General features: G+C 39.7%; 1 protein-coding gene across 1 annotated transcript in view; it reads left to right on the top strand.

The window, feature by feature from the left end:
- The window catches only part of LOC138961054 (uncharacterized), a 29,664-nt gene that overhangs the window by 5,753 nt on the left and 2,236 nt on the right, over positions 1-21,675 (top strand). The window contains exons 2-7 of the mRNA XM_070332649.1: positions 8,468-8,545; positions 11,827-11,964; positions 15,426-15,557; positions 17,750-17,896; positions 18,354-18,619; positions 19,694-19,937. Of these exons, the coding sequence (XP_070188750.1) occupies positions 8,476-8,545; positions 11,827-11,964; positions 15,426-15,557; positions 17,750-17,896; positions 18,354-18,619; positions 19,694-19,937 (997 nt within the window). The 5' untranslated portion in view covers positions 8,468-8,475. The remainder of the gene's footprint in view (positions 1-8,467; positions 8,546-11,826; positions 11,965-15,425; positions 15,558-17,749; positions 17,897-18,353; positions 18,620-19,693; positions 19,938-21,675) is intronic.

Genomic DNA, 21,675 nt, shown 5'->3' with positions numbered 1-21,675 from the left:
CCGCTAAAACGGCTTCAAAAACGGCCTTTTATGCCTTCTGAAAGGATTGACACCTACACCGCTCAGCATGCCTTAGCGTCCATGGTAGACACGATATATGAACAAAACTGACTGTTTTGGGTGCAGATTTGATTGTTTTGTCTAATGACATGCTAAACATGGTTCGATTTAGTTGATCTGATTTGTTGTCGATTTTATCGCGGGAACCTTGATTTTGCGAATTTGATTTTGGGGGGGTGTCTGTGTTGTAGGTCCCACTGTATCGACACTACGTCATGTAAACGGAATCTATTTTCTAAATAAGTTAGGGGAATAAACGGCCTTTCCAGTCATATAATTGGTTTTACAATAAACGGCCTCATCAGAAAGATCTGCTCTCAAACGCATGTGTAAAGTTTTTTATGACGAAATCTCAAAACAACATGATTTCCACAAATAATTTCCAGTGTTAATCGTGAATCGTTTAAAAAAAAATGCTTACGCACATCTTTGCGATTAAAATAATATGATTAATCTTCTTCATATTTTTGCTGTTACTTTTAATACCAAAAGCACATCTGTAACATTCAACCTAATTCTTTCGCCAATGTTTACTAATATGTACATTTCAATATATTTCCAAAACCTGAGCACGGTTGGGCATTCAAAGAAAAAATGCTCCAATACATCAAGTTCATCCTCACAATATGCACAGTTTTTATCAGCCTTCACTTTCCTTTTACACAATAAAATATTAGTTGGATAAATGTTTTGCAATATTTTCCAATGCAGTACACGTAATCGAACTTCACTAGTGACAGTGGCTGCTAAGTTCCAATTCTTTTCGTCAATTTCAAATCCTATCTTTCTTCTCCAAAATCCTTCTGAACAGGGTGGGCTGTATTTTTTTCCTGCGAGAATCTTTCGAATTTCTTTTACTGATCTCACTTTTTTCCACAAAAGGTCGGAATGTCACAGACTAAACAATTTACATCGTCTATAGCTACATTTCTTAAAAGGAGATGTACAGCTGTACGAACAACATTGTACTCAAGCAATCTATTTGCAGTGTAGCCAGTTCTTTCACACACTTCTTCATAGGTAGCAAAACGTCCATTCTCACACACATCGCTCACATACATTATACCACTTTTAATCCAATCCGCAAAAAAGAGTGGGTTACCTTGACAAATTATATCTTTGTTGTTCCACAACAAACCCGATACAGAATTACCATTATCGACTTGATTATTATCAAGCCATGACTTCAACACAGCGGACCAAAATTCCGATTTAATACTGTCCAATCCTTTAAATGGTTTGCTATTAATGTTCGCAAAAAAACATTCAAAGCGACTCCCAAAACGAAAAAACAGTGCTTTTGGGAGCCATGACCTTCTTCTTCTTCGTTCGTGGGCTGAAACTCCCACGTATTTACGTGTATGACCGTTTTTACCCCGCCATTTAGGCAGCCATACGCCGCTTTCGGAGGAAGCGTGCTGGGTATTTTCGTGTTTCTATAACCCACCGAACTCTGACATGGATTACAGGATCTTTTCCGTGCGCACTTGGTCTTGTGCTTGCGTGTACACACGAAGGGGGATAAGCCACTAGCAGGTCTGCACATAAGTTGACCTGGGAGATCGGAAAAATCTCCACACTTAACCCACCAGGCGGCCGCGGCCGGGATTCGAACCCTCGACCTTCCGATTAAGAGGCCGACGTCTTACCACCACGTCACAGCGCCCGTCGGGAGCCATGACCATTTCTGGTCTTCATTTCTGGTGGACAAGTTCAGGGAAGACGTGAGGGTGTTTGCCGCCTCCACTGCTGCCGACACGCCAGACACAGACCTCTTGATGGTCTTCAACACCTGTCTACGTCAGCTGATGGACAGCCACGCCCCCCTTGTCACCAGGCAAGTCACTGATCGTCCCTCAGCCCCATGGATGTCCGAAGATATAAAGGACCACAAACGGCTCGTACGCAAGTGGGAGAGGTTATGGAGAACGTCAGGCCTGACAGTTCACCGTCAGATTTATCGTCAACAGCTTGACGACATCAAAGCTCTCCACACCAGTGCCAAGCAGGAATACTATACATCCCGCCTCGCTGAGTGCAAAGACACCAAGGCTCTGTTTTCTGTAACAGATGAGCTATTCGCGAAGAAGAAAGCCACTGCCCTCCCTAAATTGATTCCCCCATCAGAACTCCCCGAGACTTTCAGCAATTTCTTTGACCAGAAGATCTCTGACATTCGCAAAGGTCTCGACTCATCCAAAACACAAATGTCCTTCGCCGCATTTTCAGGGACCCCCCTTACACGGTTTAGCCCTGTTTCTGAGAAGTTTGTTTTTGAACTTATTTCAAAATGTGCTCCAAAATCCTGCACACTTGACCCCATTCCCACGTCACTCATGAAAACTTGCCTGGATTTCCTTGTTCCTGTTGTAACGAGAATCTTAAACCTTTCTCTTCAGTCTGGGTCTGTGCCTGCACAGTTTAAAGAAGCAGTCATAACACCACTTCTAAAAAAGCCAGGCCTTGACACGGAGTGCTTAAAGAACTATAGACCCATTTCAAACTTACCCTTTCTGACCAAGCTGTTAGAAAAGTGTGTGCTAGCGCAGCTCCAAGAACATCTGCTGAGTAATGATCTTTTGGACGTCCATCAGTCCGCATACAAGAAAAATCATAGCACAGAAACCGCTCTTCTTTACGTAACTGACAAGCTGCTGACCAGTGCTGACAACAAGGAAGTGTCTGTGCTCGCACTCTTGGACCTCTCGGCGGCATTTGACACCATCGACCACGACGTCCTCCTAAAGAGACTACAGTTCACGTTTGGAATTGCCGACAAAGCCTTCCAGAGGTTCGTGTCATATCTCTCTGAACGCTTTCAAAGAGTACAAATAGGTCAAAAAGAATCATCCCCTGTTCCCCTGAAGCACGGAGTACCTCAGGGCTCTGTTCTAGGCCCGGTTCTGTTTACACTATATACACAGGACCTATCTGACGTCATCTCGAGGCATGGCTGCGAACACCACAAGTATGCCGACGACACCCAAATAGAGGATTCTGCTCCCCCCAGTGATTTTCCAAAAGTGGTTAAAAACACTGAGCGCTGCATTGAGTCAGTTAAAGACTGGATGATAGACAATAAACTCAAGCTGAATGACTCAAAAACTGAGGTGATGCTGTCAGGCTCAAGGCATGCTTTAAATCAGATTGACTGTACTTCCCTGACAATAGGCGACACTCAGATTGTTTCCCAAACCGCTGTTAAGGACCTAGGCGTGTACCTGGACTCTGCTCTGACAATGCAAAAACACATTAGTTTTGTTTGTAAATGTGCCTTTTTTGAGTTGCGCAAGATTTCCTCTGTCAGATCAATCCTGACACTCCAAGCCACTGTTCAACTTGTCTCCTCTCTGATCCTGAGTCGACTTGACTACTGCAACTCATTGCTTGCCGGCCTCCCCACTGAAGAACTTGATCGCTTACAGAGAGTCCAGAACAGTGCTGCAAGGCTCATTCTGCAGAAGTCTAAGAAAGACCATGTCACTCCCCTACTTACCACCCTTCACTGGCTTCCTATGAAGTATAGAATCGAGTACAAGCTCGCTCTGTTAGGGTACCGCTGTTTTGAGAAATCACTTTCCCCCTATTTGTCCCATTCCCTCAGTATCTACGAGCCATCCCGTTCTCTCAGATCCTCCTCTGAAAAACTCCTTCGCATCCCCAAAACCAGGACCAAGACCTTTGGTGAAAGAACCTTTAGGTACCAGATTCCGACCGTCTGGAACTCGCTTCCAAGTTCTATCCGTGATTCCAGCAGCCTTTCCTCCTTCAAAACCCAACTCAAAACATACCTGTTTCGTAAAGCCTTTGCTTAGCCTGAGTAGACTCTCCACAACTCTATTCTGTTTTGGAACTCTCTACCCTGTATGTGCTTTATGGTCTCTTTGTCAATGGTATCTTTGTGTGTGCGCGTGCGCGTGTGTGTGTGTGTGTGTGTGTGTGTGTGTGTGTGTGTGTGTGTGTGTGTGTGTGTGTGTGTGTGTGTGTGTGTGTGTGTGTGTGTACTTTTAACATTGTACGCTAAGTTTTGCTTAGTGCTTGGGTTCTTGGTGTTATGTCTCAGTTAAATGTATGCTTTGTATGCTTGTTGATTTGTGCTAGTTTATTCTATAATGAATTTGTAAAGCGCCTGGAACCAATTGATGGGACTCGCGCTATAGACAGAGTTAGGTTCACAACCCAGCTTAACAAAAAGGAACACTGCATCTGTCGCAAATCAATCATATTCAATCCACCTTGCTTAACTTCGTTACACAAAACAGTTCTTTTCACCTTTTCAAATGCCTTCCTGTTGCAGTCTTTTTTGCGCCACACGAAGCGAAACCTATTAATTTCAGTTAGAACGTCGTCTGGTACAATCAGCGCCTGCATTATATAGACAAAATGTGGCAGAATAAACGTTTTAAATACACAGACTTTACCAATAATGCTCAAATTCCTTTTGTCCCACACGCAGATGGGCCTTTTCGCCACATTCACTCTCTCTTCCCAATTCTCTCTCACTTTTGACGCACGCATGTAATTACAGAAATATACACCCAGAATTTTCATTTTGTCTGTAGATGCAAAACCGCAACACTCATTCCTACAGTTCTTCCGTGATCTAAACCACATTAGTTTGGATTTTTGGTGATTTATGTTCAAACCTGATATTTCCGAAAATTTATCAATCAAAGCCAGGGCTTGGAACATGTCATGTTCATCTTGCAAAAACAATGTAACATCATCAGCGTACAACAATACTTTCAACCCTTTATCCATATCTCCGTTGTTCCATAATGACATACCCTTTATATTTTTGGCCTCTCGAATTTTGATTGCTAACAATTCAACTGCTAATACGAAGGCTAGTGCGGAAAAAGGACAACCTTGCCTTATTCTGGAATCAATATTAAAAAATTCAGATAACCAACCACAATAATTTACACAACTTCTTGCGTTTTTCATCAAAACATCAACTCATTTCACAAAATCAGTTCCAAAACAAATTGTTTCAAACATCTTCAACATAAACTCGTTGGAAATGCAATCAAATGCATGAAAAAAGTCTAATTGACACAATCAATCCAGGCTTATAATGTAAATCTGCATGTTCTAAAACATCATCAACTAATCGCAATAAGGTTGAGACACGTCTACCTTTTTATATCCCCAACTTGATCCTCATTCACAACACTCCCTACAATACCAGAGAGCTGAAGAGCTAAACATTTCGCTAATAACTTATAATCTGTATTGGTCAGTGAAATAGGTCTCCAATTCTTTAAATCATTTCTTGATAAATCCTTCCCTTTTTGAATCAGTGTAATTGCCGCTTTACACTGTGAATTAGATAGAGTTCCATTCTTAAAAGCAGAGTTAAAAGAAGCAAGTATATACCTTTTTAGGCTCCTCCAAAAAAACTTTTAAAACTCAACTGTTAATCCATCAATTCCAGGCGCAGAACCATTATTCATACGCTTTAGAACTGACAAAACTTCTCCTTCTACCACTTCCCCTTCACAACTGTCTTTCTGCTGATCATTTATTTTTAAAACCTTTGTTCCATCCAAAAAAGTGTCAATTTTCAAGCTCATGTTTCCCTCATCAATGTTTCGTTTATACAAATCAGCAAAATACGTTTTTTGGACGAGAATAATATCGTCTTGCGTTGTAACAATTCGTCCATTATCATCTTTTACACTTTCCATTGGGGTCCTGATTTGGCCTATTATGGTCCGCTGGACCCGAAAAGCAACAGCTAACTAACTAACTAACTAACTAACTAACACTTTCCATTATTTTTGCATTTGCTCTCGCCTTTTCTAACCCAAGAAAAAAAGGTGTGTTCCTTTCACCCTGCACCTTCTGCCGTTTACCTTGCGTTTGAATACAGTCAGGGGAGATCCCAAGGGCTTTATCCAACTCATTTAATTCTCCATACAATTTTGCAACATCATTTTTAATTTCAAAACTTGTAAGCTTACTAAAATTTTGGGAGAAATCCTTGATTCTCATTTTCAATAATTCCCAACCAAGTTGACAATCCTCTTCATCATCAAGTTGAAATGTGTCAAACAAAGACAAGGAAGCTGTTGCAAGGTAAGTTTACCAAACGTTACAGACATTAGCGATTCATGATAGTGCGTAAACAGCAAACAGTACAATCAAAGAGAGGAGTCTGGAATGAAACGCGATACAGATCTAGGTAGATCACAGGCAATCGTCACGAGGTGGGCGGGGCCTATGTCTTGAATGTCACTTGTGATGGACGGTCGTCTTTCCACTTTGATCCCGACCCGCTCGTGACGAGTGCCTGTGAGGTAGATCTCGCATTCAAAAACTGTCTTTCAAATTCAAGGAAGTTGTTGCAAGGTACCAAATTTTACAGACAGAACCATGACAGAGCATGTTTTTAAACTGAGGCAAAATCGTAATAATTTTGACTTTGAGAACAGATTCATTTCGTTTCCTTTTATCTGCATGTTCAAGTACATGGTGGACAGTTTTATACGGGCAGAGTAAACTTGAGACTCTAAGGCCAAAACAAACAAATAGTCTGTTTACGGTAACATAGGCAAACAAAATAGGGTCGGTAGGTCGGTATATTTATTTAAAAAAAAAATTTTTCTCCCCAAAAACATATTTTTAAGTTATTTTGCCAAAAAACCTTCTTTTTTTTTTCTCCTCAAATGCCAAAAAAAAGTCGAGGGTCGCGCGAAAAAAATAGGCTCGGTCGGGATACCGTAAACAGACTATTTTTTTGTTTTGGCCCAAGCTTACTGCAAGTCTTGAAATTCACATAAATCGAACCAAGAACAAAGACATCCACACATTACAGGCACTTTAGATCAACTCATTTCGCTAGAGGTGACTGCCTAGCACTGTGTTTGATATCCGTGTCTGCTGAAATAAAAAGAAATTTAAAAAAACCGGATTATCAGTAGGTGACACGTTGTAAGAGTGGGAAACACTAGACTAGATCTGTCTGTATTTACCGGGATACGACTGCCAGATCGACACTGCGCTTTCGACAGCTCTTCCTCGCGCAGACATTGGAAAAACGCTGGGCAGATCAAACTGTAGGAAATCTCCTTTGGTATCTTCTTTATCTATTTTTCTGGAGCTAAAAAAACGAACAATGTGAAACCGTCTTCCCCGAATCGGCGAATGAAGCTCGGTGAGAACTGAAAAGTGAGTCTATACCACAATCCTTCACGCGACCTGACCGGTTCTTGACCGCTGACCTGGTCTACATACCACACACGACACAAACCAGTCACCTAGCTGCTTTTACCCCCTCAAAACTCCCACCATCCGTTTTCTTTGGATACACACTTTAACTACACGCATGGTGACAAATTGTTGATCATTACTTCAATAGTTTGAAGATGGTGCTTGAAAAATAACCAGGTGAAATGAGTATTTCGGTGTTTAGTCAAATGTTAAAGTTTCTGCCACAGACATACATACATACATACATACATACATACATACATACATACATACATACGCACGCACAGACAGACAAAGTTGACGATCGCATATATAGGCTACACTTACGTGAGCCAAAACATGGAACGTTCATGCCCTTTTCTTTACTACCCGTCATAAAAAAACACGAGAGAGAATAGCAGTACAAAACTGGGTAGATACCTGATTTGGACGGTAGGCTACGTGGCCCCTGCAAAAGTTATCTTTTGAACCTACATGTGTGCCAGGTAGCTAAGTTGGGGGCCATTAATGGCATAACATGTTTGAATGAAATGACACAGGAATGCATGTGTTAGTCAGGGTACCAATTAAGTTGTCACAATGAGTTTTTGAAGTTTATAATAAGTACAGTCTAGTCACACGTGCCTTTCTCACAGTATAAATTGTGGACGAAACTAACCCGGATTCCCTGTAGCGCAACATGCCAGAACAGGTCATAACATTTAAATGTCAGCAAATTTCTCAGATGCAGACCAAACGCACGTTCAAAGGTTAATGTAACGGCAAGCCTAAAATGACAGCCCCTACAATTCTTTTGGGTTCACTTGACCACACAATATATAGAAAATACACAGCGGAGCTTTCCTTACTTCAGTTGGTGTGACATTGAATTTTGCAGAATTAAGTCTTTGAAGCCCCGATGTCTGAAGCAGTCAACGTCAACTTGATAAAAGAGAAAACGAGATATAGATATATTATTTAATTTTGCGATTTGAAAAAAATATTCTTCTTTCGGTAGGTACCAGAATCGCCCGTGTGCTGTGCTTTATCAGAAGCGAAATGATAATTCTCAATAATTATTGGACAAGCTATTCGTACTGCCAGTTGTACTTCTCTACAGTTACTAGTGAGTGAATGTGATGCAGAGACAAACGCTGTGGTACATCCGCAGTGGAAACCGACTGCTAACAGTATACCACTTTTGCCATTCCAGAGATAAACATGAAGTTGCTACTCATCGCGCTGTGTCTGGCGCCTCTCACCCTGATTGAAGGAGCCATACCTGGTAAAGGTTAGTACCCCTGAAGGTAAACTACTACATGGCTTGCTGTGTCATACCCAATTTACACGAATTTTCTTTTTTCAATATCATAGACGTTGCAGTCGGGGCTGCAGAGCCTTGTGTGAGGCAAAATGGGATCATTTGGACTTTTAGGAACGGAGTTACGGCCCTTATTTTGTGGAGACTGGCATTTTCATGTAGGAGAAGGGCAGTCTGGGTTTTGCTGTTTGGGCGTTGACTGTTGAATTCGTGCATAAGTTTGAGTAAAATGTTTTTTGTATGTGCCATTGACAGTGCTGTTAGCAGACAGAATATTGACAGCAATGGTGGTCGAGATATGCAGCAAAAACAATTGCTTACACATTTGCTGCGTCTGGTCATTTTGTTCCAGACACGCTTTATTTGAGTGTTTTGGGTAGATACAAGAGAAGGAAACCAAAGTGTCATATTCAGTATATATGGTCTGTTGAGACAGTGACATCAAAATCGAGACTGGAGGTCGAGATTTTGATATCACTGACTGTCGAAACAGACCAATAGCAGAAGATATCGTCACACAGTCCGTCAATGTTAGATTGCTATTTCTCTGGACATTTTGTATTCACTCAAAAGAAATTACAAAAGTATTTGTCTCAGTTTTGGCTGTTCCATATCCCTCCCTCTGATTATTATTGCTTTTTGTTCACTCTTTTCTTGTACTTTCCAGTATTTCCAAATGTCTTTTCTTTCAAAAAGTAATTAGTCACTTGCTCAAGTAAATTCTGGGATAATTACATTTTCATGTATGTTTTCGTTTTTAAAATGTAGGTGTCTTTGTTTTTGAAGTGGAAAAGCAATAAAGAGGTCGTCGATATCAAAACTGATATCGACGGAAATGTCGTCGATATCACTTTTGCAATGAGCTCAGTTTTGTCCAATTGACCAATGGAAATCTACGTAACATATGAAATAGCAATAGTAGGCTATATCAACGAAGAGTAATCCCCTAAAAATATTGAAAACAGTCTTCAATAAATTAACAATTCAATAAAAAGAAAATAAGTATTACATGGAAATAGAAAAGATATTGGGACTGTGCACAAGCTGATAAGCTTGAGCTCAAAAGTCGCACCAAAGAATCTTCAAATACTTTTGCTTACAGCTCTACTTTAAGCTTGGTGCTTCTCAGAACGGCATCTGAATATGCCATGCTGACTAGCTCACTGCATTGTGAACGTTGGAAAGAATAACGTGAATTTGCGTCACCTCATTCACGTCGAATGTATCTATTTCATTTCCTTTATGCCTGACGTTGAATCTGAGTCTGGCACTCTCTCGTGGACAAGAAATATCGAAGCTACTGAAATACATGTTCAACATAGCGTATTGTGTGAGATTGTTGTGTGAGAGCGTTTCAGCTGTTAATATTCATCACGGCAGGCGAGAGATTGCTTGATCTGAGTCAAATGAATGCAGGGACTGACAGGAATAATCAGATCGGATCTATCGAATCCACATTGCAGCTTGTTCTATTAAAGCTGCGGGATCACTTCGAAGTTTCTTTTGGTCGAATTTAGCCGGTCGGTAATAAAATCGTTATTTTTAATATGCTTACTGTTAGCAACTGATAACAGACATGCCTCAAAAATGATAACAACATGAGCTGGCGTATCCATTTTTACATTTAGTCAAGTTTTGACTAAATGTTTTAACGTAGAGGGGGGAATCGAGACGAGGGTCGTGGTGTATGTGCGTGCGTGTGTGTGTGTGTGTGTGTGTGTGTGTCTGTCTGTCTGTCTGTCTGTGTGTGTGTGTAGAGCGATTCAGACTAAACTACTGAACCGATCTTTATGAAATTTGACATGAGAGTTCCTGGGTATGATATCCCCATATGTTTTTTTCATTTTTTTGATAAATGTCTTTGATGACGTCATATCCGGCTTTTCGTGAAAGTTGAGGCGGCACTGTCACGCCCTCATTTTTCAACCAAATTGGTTGAAATTTTGGTCAAGTAATCTTCGACGAAGCCCGGACTTCGGTATTGCATTTCAGCTTGGTGGCTTAAAAATTAATAAATGACTTTGGTCATTAAAAATCTGAAAATTGTAAAAAAAAAAATTTTTTATAAAACGATTAAAATTTACGTTCATCTTATTCTCCATCATTTGCTGATTCCAAAAACATATAAATATGTTATATTTGGATTAAAAACAAGCTCTGAAAATTAAATATATAAACATTATTATCAAAATAAAATTTTCGAAATCAATTTAAAAACACTTTCATCTTATTCCTTGTCGGTTTCTGATTCCAAAAACATATAGATATGATATGTTTGGATTAAAAACACGCTGAGAAAGTTAAAACGAAGAGAGGTACAGAAAAGCGTGCTATGCTTCTCAGCGCAACTACTACCCCGCTCTTCTTGTCAATTTCACTGCCTTTGCCGTGAGCGGTGGACTGACGATGCTACGAGTATACGGTCTTGCTGCGTTGCATTGCGTTCAGTTTCATTCTGTGAGTTCGACAGCTACTTGACTAAATGTTGTATTTTCGCCTTACGCGACTTGTTTTAAATTTATTTATTTATTTATATGGGAGATTTATATAGCGCTTGACGTTCTCTAAGCGCTTTACATATTATGTCATTTTTTACACAATATATCACGCATTCACATCGGCCAGTAAATCTCAAGCCATTACGGCGAATATTTACTTTTCACGGCCTATTATTCCAAGTCACACGGGTATTGGTGAACATTTGTTATCTATGCCTAAACAATTTTGCCAGGAAATACCCTTTTGTCGTGTGATCTTTAACGTGCACACCCCAGGGTAGTGTACACGAAGGGACCTCGGTTTTTCGTCTCATCCGAAAGACTTGCACTTGAACCCACCACTTGGGTTAGGAAAGGGGGAACAAAATTGCTTAGGCCCCGACCCAGGGTCGAACTCGCAACCTCTCGCTTCCGAGGCAAGTGCATTTACCACTCGGCCACCATTTCCTCAACATGTCTGTTTCAGTTGCTAACAGTCAGCATAATAGAATTTCATATCTAGATAATTGCGTTTGCAATGGAATTATGTACCATTGCACGAAGTTGTGAGCATTTCCTTAACTAACTGATATTTTCTTTCTTAAATTTCCATTTAAAAACGTTTATTCTGATTTGCATGAAGTTGCGACATGCGCTTACCTACAAACTAAACCCGAAACAAACGGATGCTGATGACTTCCCATCATGAAACGAAAGTAAGTATCAACTTCTATTTGTCAAATCACACCAATCGCTTTTTTATTTTTCCGTCAGATGCATTGTCGAAGATGCTGAAATGTTGGACCGAAGTGACTGAAAAAGACTGCACAGCTTGTTGCATCAATTCGTTTGGGTTGTTGGAATACCCATTTAGAGTGATTTGTGAGAGTGCCTGCCCGACAATACAGAAAGGTGAGAGACAGCTTGGCTCTGGAAAGCACAGGGAATGTTACCTGTTTGTCTGTGTGGTTTCATGTGTTTGTTTGAGGGAATGTGTGTGTGTGCGTGTGTATGTGTGTGTGTGTGTGTGTGTGTGTGTGTGGTGTGTGTGTGTGCGGTGTGCATGTGTGTGTGTGTGTATGTGTGTGTGTTGTTTGTGTGTTTGTTGTTTGTGTGTGTGTGTGTTTTTTGTTGGGTGTATGTGTGTGCGTGCGTGCGTGCGTGCGTGCGTGCGTGTGCATGTGTGTGCGTGCGTGTATGTGTGTGTGTGCGTGCGTGTGTGTGTGTGCGTGTATGTGTGCGTGAGTGTGTGTGTGCATGTGTGTGCGTGCGTGCGTGCGTGTGTGTGTGTGTGTTTTGTGTGTGTGCGTGTGCGTGCGTACGTGTGTGTGTGTCTGCATGTGTGCGTGCGTGTATGTGTGTGTGTGCGTTGTTTGTGAGTGTGTGTGTGTGTGTGTGTGTGTGTGTGTGTGTGTGTGTGCGTGATTGCCTGCGTACGTGCGTGCGTGCGCGCGCGCTTGTGTGTGTGTGTGTGTTTGTACGTGTGTGTTGTTTGTGTGTGAGTGTGTGTGTGTGTGTGTGTGTGTGTGACGTCATCATTAAAAAGCCTCTTTTTATATTTAGTCAAGTTTTGACTAAATATTTTAACATCGAGGGGGAATCGAAACGAGGGTCGTGGTGTATGTGCGTGTGTGTGTGTGTGTGTGTGTGTGTGTGTGTGTGTGTGTGTGTGTGTGTGTGTAGAGCGATTCAGACTAAACTACTGGACCGATCTTTATGAAATTTGACATGAGAGTTCCTGGGTATGAAATCCCCGAACGTTTTTTTCATTTTTTTGATAAATGTCTTTGATGACGTCATATCCGGCTTTTCGTGAAAGTTGAGGCGGCACTGTCACGCCCTCATTTTTCAACCAAATTGGTTGAAATTTTGGTCAAGTAATCTTCGACGAAGCCCGGACTTCGGTATTGCATTTCAGCTTGGTGGCTTAAAAATTAATTAATGACTTTGGTCATTAAAAATCTGAAAATTGTAAAAAAAAATAAAAATTTATAAAACGATCCAAATTTACGTTTATCTTATTCTCCATCATTTGCTGATTCCAAAAACATATAAATATGTTATATTCGGATTAAAAACAAGCTCTGAAAATTAAATATATAAAAATTATTATCAAAATTAAATTGTCGAAATCAATTTAAAAACACTTTCATCTTATTCCTTGTCGGTTCCTGATTCCAAAAACATATAGATATGATATGTTTGAATTAAAAACACGCTCAGAAAGTTAAAACAAAGAGAGGTACAGAAAAGCGTGCTATCCTTCTTAGCGCAACTACTACCCCGCTCTTCTTGTCAATTTCACTGCCTTTGCCATGAGCGGTGGACTGACGATGCTACGAGTATACGGTCTTGCTGAAAAATGGCATTGCGTTCAGTTTTATTCTGTGAGTTCGACAGCTACTTGACTAAATATTGTATTTTCGCCTTACGCGACTTGTTACATTTAGTCAAGTTATGACTAAATGTTTTAACATCGAGGGGGGAATCGAGACGAGGGTCGTGGTGTATGTGTGTCTGTCTGTGCGTGTGTGTGTGTGTGTGTGTGTGTGTGTGTGTGTGTGTGTGTGTGTGTGTGTGTGTGTGTGTGTGTGTGTGTGTGTGTGTGTGTAGAGCGATTCAGACTAAACTACTGGACCGATCTTTATGAAATTTGACATGAGAGTTCCTGGGTATGAAATCCCCATACTTTTTTTTCATTTTTTTGATAAATGTCTTTGATGACGTCATATCCGGCGTTTCGTGAAAGTTGAGGCGGCACTGTCACGCCCTCATTTTTCAACCAAATTGATTGAAATTTTGGTCAAGCAATCTTCGACGAAGCCCGCACTTCGGTATTGCATTTCAGCTTGGTGGCTTAAAAATTAATTAATGACTTTGGTCATTAAAAATCTGAAAATTGTAAAAAAAAATAAAAATTTACAAAAAAAGATCCAAATTTACGTTTATCTTATTCTCCATCATTTTCTGATTCCAAAAACACATACATATGTTATATTTGGATTAAAAACAAGCTCTGAAAATTAAATATATAAAAATTATTATCAAAATTAAATTGTCGAAATCAATTTAAAAACACTTTCATCTTATTCCTTGTCGGTTCCTGATTCCAAAAACATATAGATATGATATGTTTGGATTAAAAACACGCTCAGAAAGTTAAAACAAAGAGAGGTACAGAAAAGCGTGCTATCCTTCTTAGCGCAACTACTACCCCGCTCTTCTTGTCAATTTCACTGCCTATGCCGTGAGCGGTGGACTACGAGTATACGGTCTTGCTGCGTTGCATTGCGTTCAGTTTCATTCTGTCACTTCGACAGCTACTTGACTAAATGTTGTATTTTCGCCTTACGCGACTTGTTATATTTAGTCAAGTTTTGACTAAATATTTTAACGTAGAGGGGGGAATCGAGACGAGGGTCGTGGTGTATGTGCGTGTGTCTGTCTGTCTGTGTGTGTGTGTAGAGCGATTCAGACTAAACTACTGGACCGATCTTTATGAAATTTGACATGAGAGTTCCTGGGTATGAAATCCCCGAACGTTTTTTTCATTTTTTTGATAAATGTCTTTGATGACGTCATATCCGGCTTTTCGTGAAAGTTGAGGCGGCACTGTCACGCCCTCATTTTTCAACCAAATTGGTTGAAATTATAGTCAGGTAATCTTCGACGAAGCCCGGACTTCGGTATTGCATTTCAGCGTGGTGGCTTAAAAATTAATTAATGACTTTGGTCATTAAAAATCTGAAAATTGTAAAAAAAAAAAAAAATTTATAAAACGATCCAAATTTACGTTTAGCTTATTTTCCATCATTTGCTGTTTCAAAAAACATATAAATATGTTATATTTGGATTAAAAACAAGCTCTGAAAATTAAATATATAAAAATTATTATCAAAATTAAATTTTCCAAATCAATTTAAAAACACTTTCATCTTATTCCTTGTCGGTTCCTGATTCCAATAACAAATACATATGATATGTTTGGATTAAAAACACGCTCAGAAAGTTAAAACGAAGAGAGGTACAGAAAAGCGTGCTATCCTTCTCAGCGCAAGTACTACCCCGCTCTTCTTGTCAATTTCACTGCCTTTGCCGTGCGCGGTGGACTGACGATGCTACGAGTATACGGTCTTGCTGCGTTGCATTGCGTTCAGTTTCATTCTGTGAGTTCGACAGCTACTTGACTAAATGTTGTATTTTCGCCTTACGCGACTTGTTGTCCTTGCCCCAGGAAGATGGGCTTTTTTCTGGGAAACGCAAATGTAGGCTGCACAGGTTTATGTGAAGAGGTGTTGAAGTTTTAAGTTATTAAATGATGTAAAATCCGGCTTTACAAATGAATAACATGACTATATTTTGTTTTCTACCAGAGACCACCAAGATCACTCCTTGTGTGCAGAAAATCGATCTTGGGCGGTGCACAAAATGTTGTACAGACAAATTTTCGTTGACCAACTTCTTGAGGCACCCCTGCAAAGCTGCTTGCATAGTAACAGATGATGGTAAGAGACAGTTTCTGAGAGTAACAAGAATCACTCTGGATTATTTGGGTGAAAGTATCTCATTTTGTGACCCTCCACCACGAAATGAGTCGCATGTCACCTCGCGCGGTTCTGCGCTAGGCTTAATATAAGTCCGGGGGGACAGTGGTAAAAGTGTGAGGGTCACCTTAGTCACAGGCTTATAACTCGAAAGGTTTTTGCTCTTTTCTAAAACGGATTTTACCACTGGATAGAGCATAAAACACTCTTTAGGAAAATGTAAAAATATGAAAATCATGCAAAGATGACATGCGACTCATTCCGTGGTGGAGGGTCACATTTTGTAATACACACGTATTTGTCTCATCTCTGGAAAAAAGCAGATATCTTACTTCAATTGAAAGGCAATGCATAAAAGACAATGGAAGGTTTCTTACTGAGACATTGAATATCTTTTCAATTTGCTTATCGCACTCTTATAATTATTTAGTTTGAGGAGCGTGGGCACGGTATGTCCAGTGAATACTCTTACATAGTATGTCATTGTGTCGTATAATTGGGATAGAAGAAATAACAATCACTGTTTTACTGGTGTTTTCATTTTTGAAGAATGTGCACAGCATGTGTTTTATCGCATATAATCATGCAAACACGCCTTTTAAACTTGTACCATTTTGATTTCCAAGTCAAACGAAAAGCTGAAAAAAAGTGTAAGTTGGATACATTCGTTGGTTTATTTATGCGAGCCAAATGACGGGTGACCACTACCTTGCTTTGACTCTTTCACCAACATAATGTTGTACACAAAAATAAAGTGCCTTGTCAGTTTTTCACATCCAAACAAATAATAGAACAATGCCTGATCCTAGTACGACGTGTTTTTTTCTCCACTAAGGCACATGTGTTGTGCATTTATTGCATTTTTTCGTTTTAGGTTGGAGTCTACCCCTTGTAAAAGTAATCTAAAAAATTGTGTTTGGAGAAGTGAACATTTCTTTAAGTTGAAGGACTACTTAGGTCAAAAATAACAATACAATTTCACATGCTATTTCCAAAGATGAGGACTGAAACTTGCCTACTAAGTTTAAGACAGTTCATAAAACCACTGCTTATGAAATTTCTAACATTCCAAAGAACCAGAAGAACCATAAAGAACACCAAAACAGAACTTAACTGGTGAATTGAAAGAAAAAACACACAATAGTGTACCAACTTTTGAAAGTAGATTTTGAGAAAGAAACACAAACAAACATGACATTAAAGTAAAGGGGTACAAGTGATAAGACATTTCGAAACCTTTTGTCAAATCAAAGGTTAGGTATCCATTTAACCACAGTAACCAACAAATCTGAATTCCCCTTAACACCGCTCTTTATGTTTTGAATGATAAATTGAAAAGAAGAAATATTCAATTTCGAGCGTTTAATACATTGTTTCAATTAGTTCTGTATAAATGCGTTCTATCTTTTAAATTTGAAATACGTCAGTTGGGAGAAAGACCTATTATAATTCTACTTACTGTTCTCTGAGGTAAACTCCAGCCCGAAGGGCATCCTACTTAGGCATCTGATGACGAACTTTTGCATTATTATACTAAAAAAAAGAGAAGATTTTCACGATGTCATTGCATTAACAATCAGCACAAATTCAGACTGAATCAAATTTGAATATTGGTCTTTGCTGTTGTTTTAAATCTCAATGTTTTTTTATTTTTGTGTGTAGTAAAACGGCACTTTAAATATCTAACTTAAGCTTAGCACACAAAACAAAAATGATTGCAACAATATTCGCAGCCCAACTAAAGCACTAATTCCCGCGTCATTTCATTCAAACTTGTTATGTCATTGAAGGCAGTCCACTTGACGATCTGGTATATTTTGTGAATTAAAGATATCTTCTATAGGGATCACACGACCAATGCTTTAATAAGGGTATCCATTTCATCATTGGTAAAAAACGGAAAGGTTTACGACATTTTTGAGGGGTACCATGACAAAAAGCGCTGTATTTCAGCAATTACTTGGTAGATTGCTTTGATATTATGTCTACAACTATAGAAAATGTGTGTGTGCAATTGTGTTGAAACCCGGCTTATAAACTCTTTATTGAATTACATTCAAACTGACACAATGAAAATATAGTGCTTCCAAGATTTAAGAGCTAACCAATCCTTCGTGCATTACATGACACAAATGTTGCCGTTATCTTTTCAGATAAAGCCGATTTCAGGAAATGTGCTAAGACAAGTACACAGACGAAGTGCCTAAAATCCTGCGATTCCACCTTTTCCGGGAAAGTGCAGAATTTTGTCTGCCGAATCCTATGTGAAAATAAACACGCGACGCGTTTTGGTGTTAAGGGTAAGTTAATTACAAATTCTGATCAGGTTTATGCAAACTCAAAATTATTGGTTATTATCTTAGATACTGTAGAACATGACAGGATTGCAATGAACATTATTGGTTATTCATCACAAACAGAAGAAAAGTGTCCCACTTCTAGGTAGATTTGTGGTATTATGATTTATATGTTTTATGCTTTGTAGTTTGTTCGGTTTTTTTCTTTCTTTTTTTTCTTTTTGCTTGTATTGATGGGGATAGGGTGGGGTGGGAGGGAGGGGTTGTAGGGATCCTTGTAGTTCCAGAGGAAACATCCCCTTAATGGAAGTTGTCGTGATTCTGGATTGAAAGCTTTACCTGTTGCTGCCTGATCGAACAGAGCTCAAACAATGATGAAAATAAATCACACAAATTGGGAGCTAAATGGAAATGGCTTCTTCTAGAGACATCTTCTTTAAAAGAACCCCATATTCAACAGACCCAGAGGCAAACACGTGCCTCTTGAGGAAAGGCAAGAAGCTGCGTACGTTCGGCAACACCAATGAGCGAGTGAAGATCCCCTGTAAGTATCACGCCATCAGCGCCACCAGGTGCGGCAACTACAAGGTCACCGTCACCCCTGGCAACGCCATCGAGGCGGACAAGGACAAGCGCTACATCGTGAAGACCATGTATGTGGGAGTGGAGAGAATCAGCGACGGCATGAAGTGGGAGGGACGTAGCGACCTCAAGATCGCTGAAAAGGTTAGTACTAGTCTTACCGTCTTACAGTGGCAGTCCTTCGAACCTCCTTTTTTGGGTATGAAAGTGTTAACTTTCTAGAGCTAAGAAAACGCACGAGCACTGACGCATGCACGCCTGGAGAGACCGCATGGGTCAGCCGAACTTACCACAGTCATGAGATAGACCATGTGACCAATGACTTGCGCTTACTTGTTAAGTACATTCCTCCATTAAAACCACTTTGGACGAGATTGCAAAAGTGTACTCTTCCAATACCACGATAATGCACCAAATATTCAGAAGCCTGACTATTGACACAAGGAAAAGTCGTCAAATAAATCCTCTGAAATTGCAACTGTGTTTAGGGTCAACTGAAATACATCAAGTTAAGCAGCATTGTATAATTGGTGTACATGTCTGTTAGAGGGGCCCGCGGTGGACGGTTTCTTAATTATTAAAAAAACAAACACATAGTGATTAAGACGACAAGTTGTTCATAACGATTAGTTCTATCTTGCGTTAAAGGAGTAAAGAGCTTTTCGTAATCGGTTTTGCTCTACCCTGGTAAATGTTTGAGTGATACGACCAAAAATGGGTAATTTCAACACCGAAGAAGAAGCTTCAGTGACGCGCCTAACTGACATCTCTTACCAATCAGATGACGCCATCATCTCGACTTCACAAACAGCTTTCAAACACAGTTCTTCCTAAACAGTTCGTCAAATATTTAATCCATTTGCACAGCAAATGATAATGGCACACTGCTGTTTGAGTTAAAGTGTTTTGTCATTTGGCTTTCATTCCCTTTTAAGTATCAACTGCGAGCAGGTTGGAGTCATTCCATGACAGAAAATAACATCCAAAAATAAACAAACATCAACAACAAACAACAAACATCAACAACAAACAACAAACAAAAAAGATTAATTATTGGAACGTTTGAGTGTGGACAACAAAAACAATTCATGCCATGAAAAGTAGGAGGACTCTACCTTTCAAAAACATGGATAAAGCTGACTCTACCATCTCAAAATTTAGTAGTCGAATAAGTATTGCATGAGACGAGTACTTCATTCATTTTGCGGGTTGTTTTAGTACCTGGACGGAGCAAAAGACGCTCCCTTCATCAAGAAGGACGGAGCACTTAACACATCGGAAGTGTTCAACTTCGGACCTACCACGCAGGACGATCAGGTTACCCTTATCGCCAAGGACGGAAGCTTCCATGTAATCTTTAGTCTGTACGAAGCTGGCAGCACTTGGCAGAAACGTTCTGGCTTCCAGTTTGACTGCTTGAGCGCTGACTTCGAGCCCAGTGACTATCCCGATCAACTCTGTGGTAAGTTTGTTTGTTTTTACCTTTGTGAGAAATGACTTCACAACATTCTGGGAAATCCATTAGAGGGTCACATTTGTATAGCAAGTTAATTATGAGCATTTATTCCCCCCTCTGCTTCTTTACCTCTGTAAACTTGTAGGGGTAGTTATTTTTCGATAATGACCCAGCAACCAAACAAATAACGACCCAGCAACAGCCTGAATCCTCGATAGTGCAATGGGTTGAGAAGTTGTTCTGTTTCGGTACTACTTTTTGCGACTGAAAAGTTTTGAACGCTCTAATGTACGAAGTATACATCTCTGGAACAAACAATACAAACATACCGCATTTAAATTAACAACTACAGGCCTGAACACATGAATCTCCATATAAAATCCATGAGTTCGGTTGTTTTCTGAATCTAGATCTGCCGTGCTCAAACGTTCACCACAAGCAATTTCCCAAGGCAAGTAACTCATACTTTGTCTAGCGACAAGAGTAGTTCCCCTTCTTTTCACTCAGTTTCTTCGACAACAGACTGCAATCCGACGGTCAGTTTTCAACAATATTTCATTTAATAAACAGATCACACGCAACCAAATGCACACATCTCATCAATTTAAACAACATAAAGCGATTTCATGCAGTATTTTCCCCAGAAAACTGAACTTCATACAGTTTTTAACGTTGGAACACGGGTGCAAAAGTTCGTCTGCTAGTTCCATTTAACGAAAGAACATTATCCTAAGCGATACCAAAACATACAGAACACACAATATCTGCCTTTGCCGCCACAGCAGAATAACAGCATATCTGTGTACTTGATTTTAGTCCAAAATAGGAAAACTGACAAGAAGTGTTAACAGAATGGAATGATTTGCACGGAACTATACAACCGCGCATTAATCGATCGCCTGCGCAGGTTGACTGGTTGAGTGAATAGGATTCGTCACACTTTCGCAAAAAAACTCCTCTTTTCTTTGAATAACTGAAGAAAGGAGGAATAAAGAGGTTACACACCTCGTCTCAGTGATTATAAAAAATAATGGTCTCAGTTCGCGGTCATGAAAAAGCTCGCTAAAGCTCGCATTTTTCATGATCCGCTAACTTCGACCATTATTTGTTAATAATCACTGAGACTCGGCATGTAACCTCTACTTATTTGACTGCGTAAACTCAATTATGGTTCAGTGGGAAATATTGGAAGACACTCACCTTTTTAGAACAAAAGTTATACAACTCAAACTTCTGTTAGTTAACAGTATGTCCAATTCTCAAAAGCAGACACTGCAACTTTCAAGATGTTAAACTAAACTGAAGAGCAGCCATCTTGTTATAACAAAAACTGACTGAATATTTACTTACTCCTTTTGCGGTGAGTAACATTACAGCAAGAGACAGTCAGAAAAACGAACGGATGCTAACTAACTAATACAGCGCTAGGCAGCTATAACCATACAAACAATAGTAAAAACAAGTCGCATGAAGTGAATTAACTACATTTAGTCAATCTGTCGAACTCACAGAATGAAATTATCAGACTGCATTTTTTTCCACCAAAATATTGTAGCTTTGTCCCCCGCGGCTATGCGCCATTCACGAAAAGAGTGCAGAACGTGACAAGTCAGTATAGCGCAGCAGTGTAAAGCACTTCCCAGGAAAATGCCCTTTTCTTTATTCTTTTCAATTTTCTGAGCTTGTTTTCAATTCAAACATAACATATCTATACATTTTTGGAATAAGAAAATAATAAAGAATT

This window comes from Littorina saxatilis, linkage group LG3 (assembly GCF_037325665.1).
Source record: "Littorina saxatilis isolate snail1 linkage group LG3, US_GU_Lsax_2.0, whole genome shotgun sequence".
Taxonomy (NCBI): domain Eukaryota; kingdom Metazoa; phylum Mollusca; class Gastropoda; order Littorinimorpha; family Littorinidae; genus Littorina; species Littorina saxatilis.
This window is presented reverse-complemented; position numbering and strand designations above follow the sequence as displayed.